At 38.9% G+C, this 9418-nt stretch overlaps 1 protein-coding gene across 1 annotated transcript; it reads left to right on the forward strand.

Moving 5' to 3' along the window:
* The first annotated feature begins 1054 nt into the window (after positions 1-1054).
* LOC144692401 (uncharacterized) lies at positions 1055-8954 on the forward strand. The gene is made up of 5 exons (XM_078561214.1): positions 1055-1214; positions 2940-2980; positions 4275-4349; positions 6472-6670; positions 8206-8954. Exons 1-5 carry the CDS (start codon positions 1148-1150, stop codon positions 8667-8669), a joined length of 846 nt encoding a protein of 281 aa, XP_078417340.1. The 5' UTR covers positions 1055-1147; the 3' UTR covers positions 8670-8954.
* Positions 8955-9418: the final 464 nt, after the last annotated feature.

Here is a 9418-nt window from a genome sequence, read left to right on the forward strand (position 1 = left end):
GGATGGTGATGGTGGTTTCTGGGATATTGTCTGTAGTGTATGATTCGGTGAGTATGACTATGGCAGGCTGTTGCTTGACTAGTTTATGAGACAGCTCTCCCAATTTTGGCACAAGCCCCAGATATTAGTAAGGAGGACTGAGTTTGCCAGTCATTTCTGATGCCTATGTCAATGCTGGGTAGTCTGTTCCATTCCTTTTAGTCTTTTTAGCGGTTTGATACAACTGGGTGGCCTGCTAGCAGATCTAGCAACTCAAGATCCTGTGGGCCTGGAGTCACATGTAGGCTAGACCAAGGATGGCAGATGAGATTTTTTACAATGGTTTCATGGTCATCACCAGACTTTTAATTCCAAATTTTTATTGAATTCAGACTGGTGGATTCAAACCTGGGTCCCCAGAGTATTAGCTTGGGTCTCTGGATTACTAGTCCAGTGATAGTACCACTATGCCACCGCTTCCCCCTCAACAGCAGGTCATGCCTGGTTTAGATAGCACTATCTATATAAATATTGGTGGAACATGGATATTAGTCTATGATGCTGACACAACCAAAGCATAAGCTGTACCCCTTTCTCCCCAGCCCCATTTCCTAGTTTCCCCACGTCTCCCACCACTGCTTCAGATACACCAGCTGATTGCAGTGGTGGGTGGGCGCAGGTGATATCACCAAGTGGAGCAGCTGAAAATTTGAAGCGTAGAAATCTCCGATGCAAAAAAACAGCAGCATTGGGAATATGCATGTCCACTGTCTCTGGGTGATCCATGCCCTCATTCCGGAAGGGTTAATCCTACAGCAGTATTAATACTTAAGAGCTGTTTTAGAGTTGTCAGGTCTGTAACTTAAAGCTCTTGGACAGTTTTTGCCACGTTTCTAGGTTGATATATGCACTTTAAGATGAGAAAACTCAAAACTAACGCTAAAAGCAGCAAATAATTCAAACACAGCATTCACTCCATCCTGTGCCCTAACCCCGTCACGTGACAGAACCTTTTCAGGTGGCACGTGGGACGGTGCCCAACCTTTCTCGAGGATGCCGGGAACGCGGAGGACTGGCTGACAGAAGAGGATTCTGGGAAGGCGGAGGACTCGGTGAAAGAGCCTGTGGAGGACTGGTTTGGTGTGATGGTGGTATCGGCGGTGAGCTGATGGCCCGCAATGAAGAAAAGCAGCTGGGGAATCTGAACCGATTGTGGCTGCAGAGGGAGAAGGAGGGTAACATAAGCTACTCCGGTTCATCTATGTTATTGTCTGCTGATGATTATGGATGTCTGTGTAATGTGGCTGAATGTTGAGAAGCTGGGGGACCCTGAGAGCAGCTCTCCGTGAAGTGGAGTATTGAGCTGTGTGGTCTGGAATAAATCTTTCCCAACAACTATGTAACTCTGAGTACATTCACAGTTCTTGACTTTTTTTTTCCAGGAGTGGGACATGAACCCACTACCTTCTGACTCAAAGGCGAGGGTGCTATGAACTGAGCCACAGTTTACACAGCGCAGGCACCTTTGGGTTTTATTTGCCCAGTTGTGCTGGGGTTCAGTTCTCTAATGCTAGAACTCCCCCACCTCCTCTTAGTAACTCGCCTCTAGGGTTACTTTGCGAGTCTGGCCAGAAAGAAAGATATTGAGGTCAATTTGATTCCGGGGGGAGGGCGGCATTATATTTGAGCCAAAACTCGTTAAGTGTTCTCAGTGTTGTCATTAACTGTATAATCTGGTTTGATTCACATGACCTGCCACCCCTTTTAGGGTGCATATATTTTAGGGATTCCGTGACAGCTCTGCAAATTGACTGCATTCAAACGCTGTGGCTCAACATTTGCCTTATCAAATATTTGATAAGAAATTCCCCTTTTTTAAAAGTATGTACATTTTATAGGACACTAGCTGTCTGCAAGGGTCTATGCCATTTTTTTGTGATTACTGCTGTATGTCCTCGTCTCTCTGTTTCACAACAAACAATGAACAGCAAGGATGTAAGGGAATTAAGTTCATGATTTCAGGCTCCCAGCTCTGTAAGTGACAAGAATGTAGAAGTCCTGATCTGAATAGACACCACAATGCCCATGTTTTTAAAAATATAACAAAGAGCTATTTGATTTGTGCACATATAATAGAATCTAAACGCAAATGAATGAGTGTCAAAGGTTGACACAGCATAGATTCAGGTGACTTTATTTACTGATTAGATATTGGTTTTATTTTGGATGTTCAGGAATATGAAATAACAAGAGTTGAAGTAATATAAGGGTAAAGCTCTTGATTGGTTTATGGATGTTACTTGAGTCTTGAAGTTAAATTTCTGTCTTTTTCTTTTTCTTTATATTCTTAAATAAAACATTACTTTCAAAAGAAAAATTTCATTCTGGTCATCAATGTGCAGATCATCTCCAATGACAAGCAAAATAACAGCTGATGTTACAAGTCCTACAAAAACATGATTGTAAAGTTGGAAATTTATTTTGTATTCTATTTTTCTATAGAAGCGGTAACTGTAAACCATTCTAATGTTACATAATATCATCTAAGTTCCTTTCCCCAGCTCAAATTACAGTTATCAGCTCTAGATACTTGAAATTACTGTGTATTATTGAAATTGGAAGGCATGGTGGCATTTTAGTGTTTGCTGTGCTTACCCCTGTGCTCTTTGGTTTCAAATGCCCCCATGGCCTTACCTCTCTATCTCTGTAATCTCCTTCAGCCCTACAACCCTCAGACCCTTGTGCTCCCCTGATTCTGGCCTTTTACACATCCTTGATATTCTTTATTCCACTATTGACAGCTACGTTTTCAGCTACCTAGGCTCTGAGCTCTGAAATTCGCTCATTTAAATCACTCTACCCCCGTCTCCTGCTTTAAGATTATATTAATATTAGTGTAGTATATTAAAATGTGTTAAAGGCTTTTGTCAGTTTTTAATTATTTTGTTCTTGTTCAACAGAAGGCCGTCTGAGAGAGATACATCAAAACAGACCCAAACTGGTGAGTAACCAAACCATTTTTTTCTGGAGTCAATGGAGCAACAACATACCTGGCTGAGAAAGTAAACCAAGATTGCTATGGTCCTGCTCATGCAACAACTTTCTACAATTGCTGAATAATGTTGCCATCTCATACTTAACAACGGGACTCAAATACTGGTTGCTTTTTCAGCTTTTACACTTGAGTTTCTAAATGTAAACCTTGTTCATTTTAATTCATATCTGAGCAACTTAGAGTGGGGAAGAAGGATTTTGAAATTTGCTTTCTGCCACAGTGCCACACCTTTACCCCATGTTTTTAAATGTGATCTTTAATCTCTGCGGAAAGCAGACTCCTGTTGGTAGTATATCTGGCAGTGCCACAGTAATAAATTTAAGAGGGTCTAGAATGATCTGTATAGCTTAGGTACAGAGAGGTGTTTGCACATGCACCTCTTAGTACACCACACCCAAACTTTAGAATTAATGTACATATTTTTAATTTCCGTACCAATAATCATTTGTTTCAGTTCCCTTATTCCATGAAAGATTCAAACTACATTTGTTTCCAAGGGCTGAGATGCATGTTTTTTTCCAGCTCTCCTACTTCAAACAAATACAGTGTAAAGAACAAGAAGAAACTTGCATTGCTATGACACTTTTCACAACCTTTGTATGTTTCGAAGTACTTCACAGTCAATAAATTATTTCTGAAATGTATTCACTGTTTGCAATGGTTCTTTCTCAATTTGTACTCGAGTATTGCTGAAAAAGAGAAATTTTTGTGGAAGCTTTTCGTCTTGCATTCATCAGCACAATTCGCAAGAAAATACCAATAAATAAATAAACACTTGGCATGTCAAGTTAGCACTTGCAGAAAATCTTCAGAAATGGCTGGTAGTGGTGTTGCAGAGTTGACTGTAGAGGATTCCTGTTTAGGGGCACGGATCTGCTGCAGAATTCACCTGTATCTGCCGCCAAAACAGCCAAAGTGATGATTTTTTTTTTTGATTTGATTAGCAGTTTGTACAATGTTGCTGTCAGTGTTAAAGTTGCAGTGCATTTACTAATATTTATGAACTTGGTAACAAGCTTTGTAGGAAAGTGTAATTAATTTAATCTAAGTGCTTCAAGTTGTTTGAATTCATACCTTTTAATTTACTGAGAGGTACATTTTCAATGCTAATAAAATATGATAGACTTTTTTTCCTAAAATCAAGCAATGTAATGCATGAAGAAATGGGAACTGCAGGTTATCTTCTATTCAGTGACCACTTTACATTTTGTGGTGATTTGAACTTGTATTTTCTTTGTAGTCCTCCTTGACTTCAGCTGTTGAAGTGAAGAAATGGATTCCAAGCATCAAGACTGAGATTGAGTATTATCTTCAGGTTAGTAATTCAGTTTATGAAAGGGACATTGGCAATGTTTCTCTTCTGGGGGGCGGGGGGTGGTGCAGTTCCCCCTGCTCAACAACATCAACTCATTTTTTCTTGGTGAAACTTCTGAAGATATAATTTTTTACTCTTTCATGGGATGTAGGCATCACTGGCATTTGTTGCCCATCCCTAATTGTCCTTGAGAAGGCAATGGTGAGCCAGTTCATGAATGTTTGTTTCTACCTTGCCTTGAAATAGAATTAAACTTAGGTCATTTGTGTTAACCTGCTCCTTTCGAGAAACTGGGTGAAGACTGCCAAAACCTATTTTGCATTGTAATTATCAGAGTCCACAAATGACATTTATTTCTCCAGAGCTGTATCAAGGGAGTTTCTTTGTAATGCATTTTGCTGTAAGAATACAATATATAGGCAGATTTGTGCTGTAGAACCACTTCTTGCTATGAATGGGTTGATGTTGCTCAAACTCATTCTAGGAACTTATAGCCAGCATCAAGATGAGACTTTCATCTCCGCGGCACTGAATTCAAAACAAAAAGTCTGAGATGAAAGGATTATCTACTAAATTGCAGTACCCACTCCTTGTACAGTGCAACCACACCTTTAATAGCTCAAATGAGTCCAGTTGAAAATACATGAAGGCAATATTGATCACTAAAGATTTGGTTCAGTAAGTTATTTTTGTTTGCCAGGATTTTTTTGTTAACCAAATTGCTTTTATTAAAAATATATTTTGCAGGGTTTATTACTGATGTAACATAGGGTGTTCTCGTTTATTTTATGTACGTGTCTAAGTGGGTGGTTTAACAGGGGACCAAAATGTTGACAAAATAATGCTTGAGGTTTTTGATGATATAACAGAGAGGGTTGAGGAGGGTAATGCTGTTGATGTGATGTGCTTGGACTTCCAAAAAGCAATTGATACAGTGCCACACAATAGACTTGTGAGCAAATTTAGAGCTCTTGAAATAAAAGGGACAGTAGCAACATGAATATGAAATTGGCTTAGTGACAGAAACAGAGTAGTGGTGAACAGGTTTTTTTGGACTGGAGGAGTGTTTATAGTGCAGTTTCTCGTGGGTTGGTGTGAGGACCCTGCTATATGTTAATGACCTAAACCGTGGTCTACTGAGGCACAAATTTCAAAATTTGCAGATGATATGAAACTTGGAAGCATTGTGAACTGCGAGGAGGATAATGTAGAACTTTAAAAGGACACGAACAGTTTGGTTGATTGGGTGAAAGGAGCAGATGAAATCTAATGCAGAGAAATGTGAAGTGATTCATTTTGTTAGAAGGTGGAGTGACAATTTAGAATAAAGGTTACAAATCTAAAGGGGGTGCAGGAGCAGAAAGACATGGCTGTATATGTGCACAAATCATTGAAGATGGTAGGACAGGTTGAGACTATGGTTAATAAAATGGGACCCTAGGCTTTATCAATCGGGGCATAGAGTAAAAAAGCAAGGGAAAAAACAAGGAAATTATGTTAAACTTGTATAAAACCTGGTTCGGCCTCAACTGGAGTGTCACATTCAGTTCTGGGCATCACACTTTTGGAAGGATGTGAAGGTGTTAGTGCAAATCAGATTCACAAGAATGGTTCCAGGGATGAGAAACTCCAGTTATGTAGATAGTTTGGAGAAGTTGGGACGGTTTTCCTTGGAGAAGAGAAAGTTTAGAGGAGATTTGGTAAGGGTATTTGAAACATGAGGGGTCTAGATAGAGTTGTTAGGGAGAAACTTTCCCGTTGGTGGAAGGATCGAGAATCAGAGGGCATAGATTTAAGGTAATTGGCAAAAAAAACCATGGAGACATGAAGAAAACCTTCAGGCAGCGAGTGGTTAGGTTCTGGAATGCACTGCCTGAGAGTGTGGTGGAGGCAGGTTCAATCAAAGCATTCGAGAAGGAATTGGATTATTATCTGAATCGGAAGAATGTGCAGGGCTACAGGGAAAAGGTGGGGGAGTGGCACTAGGTGACTTGCTTCTTCAGAGAGCCAGCACAGACATGGCAGGCCGAATGGCCTCATGTTTGCTGTAACCATTCTTCTATAATTCTATGAAATGCATTATAGTGATACAATATGAGGAAATGTTTTCTCTGCTTTACAGCAATCACAGTTATCCCATTACTCAGAAAGGAAGATAAAGGAATTCCAGGATCATATTGAAGAACTTCAGAAGGAGTATAAACATTACTTGTGGAAGCTGCGTCATTTAGACCCTTCCCACAAGGACCACCCTTGGAAACCCCGTGCTTACACCCGGAAAAGACCACCTAACTCTACAACACAGACCATCAGCCAACTGGGTATTCAAAATTATGTCTGGGGTTAATTTGTAGCTAAGCAGCAATTGGGTCTCTAGTGTACTGCAGCATGCAGTACAATAATGTAAATATTATCTTAATAGGGCATTCATTAAATTTAAATTTAAAATCCTCATCCTTAACTTCCAATTCTACATGGTTTTGGCCCACCCTATCTCTGAAATTTACTCTAGCCTTATCCCTTTATCACCCTTTAGACCTCCACCCTGGCCTATCATTAATCCCTTTTTTCTTGCTTGAAACATAGTCCTCCTGACTCTGAAATCATTTGGTGTAGCTTTTAGTAACTTTCCTGAATTCCCTTAATTTAGAATTACATCCTTCTACTATCTCCTTGACTCATGTTATAAACCTATTTAAAGCCCATCTTGGCAACTAATCTTTCATTAATCCCTCTTCATCTCTCCTCGCCTGCATCAACACAGTTTGGCATCCATTCCTTTTAATATCTAAAACAAAAGCAAAATACTGTGGATGCAGGAAATCTGAAATAAAAAGCAAAAAAACCCTGGAAATACTCCTCAGGCCTGACTGCATCTGCGGAGAGAGAAACAGAGTTAATGCTTCAGATCGAGAACCTCGTCAGAAGTTCTGAAGAAAGGTCCTCGACCTGAAATGCTAACTCTGTTTCTCTCTCGGCGGATGCTACCAGACCCGATGAACATTTCCTTGCATTACCTATTTCTGTCTTACGTTCCTTGCCCTCTAAAGTGTCATAGGGTTTTTTTTTAATGTTCAATGTACTATTTGTTGATTAGTCTGTCATTGGGAGAAATTTTGAAGAGTTAATGTTAACAAAAATGCATAACTGGAAACACATTGACAAAGTTTTTCTTGAATAAACCGGGTGGGAGCATGAATTCAATCATGGAAGAGCCATTTGATCTTTGGAAATACATTTTCTACCATTTGAAGGACCTCTGTCTAATCCACTGTAACTTTATGCAAACCTCTAATTTTAGATATTCCTGCTATACTATGTGATATAATTAACTGTTATAAGACTGTCAGGCCCTATGCCAGATAGTCCCCTTCAGTTTTCCATTTAATTACATTATTTATTCAAAGACGCATTTTAAAATCATTCTTTTAATATTTTATACCTAGAAATGTTGATTTATCTCCTCACCTTTTCTACTGTCCAATTACAGTCTCCACCATTGAGCCTTAGCCCTTAATTTAGATTTCTTCAAAATAATTTTTGAAAATGATCTTTGCACATAGTCAGTTTCTATAAATTCCAGCTGGCTTTCTGTATCAAAACTTGTTACATATTTTTCTGTGAAGTGCCAGGAAAAATGATTTTGCCACAAATATGAACTAAATTCCTTGTAATGAAAAATGTGGAATGTAGATTATTTTAATGACACTACAATGTAGTTTTATCCCCGTACTTCATTTTTTTTAAAGCTCTGTTTGCCAATTTTACCATCTGAATGTTTCCATCCAGTAATTTAGATTAATAGCCGGATGCATTAGTGTTCTCTTTTAGTAAATTAAGGTTTTGTTATTTGCAGCTACATTGCACAGTTTGAAACGACTATGCATGCCACCTTCAAACAAAACTGAAGATGAAACTCATGAGCATGACTCTGATGGGAAATCTGGTGAAGTAAGGGAAAGGAGCTGCCTAAGCCTGCAGATACCAGATGGTGTCATCTATGACTGTTCAATGGTTAATTCCAAGTTTCAAGACCAGCCCCTTACTTTTAATCCTGCTAGAGTTCCATCAAGATTTTCTACGCACTTTACTCCAAAAAATACATCAGGAGAAGGCTCACAACATATGACCAAAATTCTTTTGTCTCAGCTACCAAACTTACAAACTTCATCTTCCTGTGGAACCAAAACAGAGTTGAACAGAGAGGAAGAAGAAATATGTGCCTTTAAGGTGAATGAAGATTCTCAGGAGTCTATTTTGCAAAATAAAAGCTGTGGAATGCTAGGATTGTCTTGCTATTCTTCAGATGAAGATACATAAATGACAAGTAGCAACTGATTCATATTCATAACTATTTACCATTTTGTCTTAAGTACTGTATTTGCTAAATGTATATAGATGCTATATTTTCAAAATGTAAGTGTTCCTATATAGCTTTGTGCTATTTGTATAGAGCTTTGTATGGTTGTTGAATTTAACTTTCATACTGAGCAAGTACAGTAACAAGCGTACTTTAACACTGACTCTTCCAATTCTCATAGTTGGCGTGAATTTAAATCATTCAGAAATAAAAATGGTCTTGATTTCAAATACTTGTCAGATATAGTTTACTTTCTGTCATTAGTGTGTAATGCATGTATGAAAGCCATTGATATATAGTTCCACTGGTAAAGCACTGTTCGATACATGTTTTTACACTCTCCCTGCAACTGAACTGCTCGTACCCATGCTGATACAACAACCTCGAAGCCTAAGAAATAGCTTTCGTTATTGTACGTTGCTCATTTGGATCAGTTCACACCTTGCTTGAATGGCAAGGAGTTGAGATAGATCATATTGAATCTATCTGACAATGAAAGATTGGAATTTGGGCAAGCTCCCTTGGTAATCTGATACCTGATTCTGGCAGGTTCATCGTTCTGTTGATTCGCTAGCCAGTTCTGTTGATTGACTAGTCAGCCTGGCCAACATTCTGACCTGAATTTTTCTTTGCAAAACAAATAAACATACAAGTACTGTCTTTCTTTCTCTTCAGGTACCACGTTTTATATGGATGATCATGGCTGTCC

The sequence above is a fragment of the Cetorhinus maximus genome, chromosome 17, assembly GCF_964194155.1.
Source record: "Cetorhinus maximus chromosome 17, sCetMax3.hap1.1, whole genome shotgun sequence".
Lineage (NCBI taxonomy): Eukaryota > Metazoa > Chordata > Chondrichthyes > Lamniformes > Cetorhinidae > Cetorhinus > Cetorhinus maximus.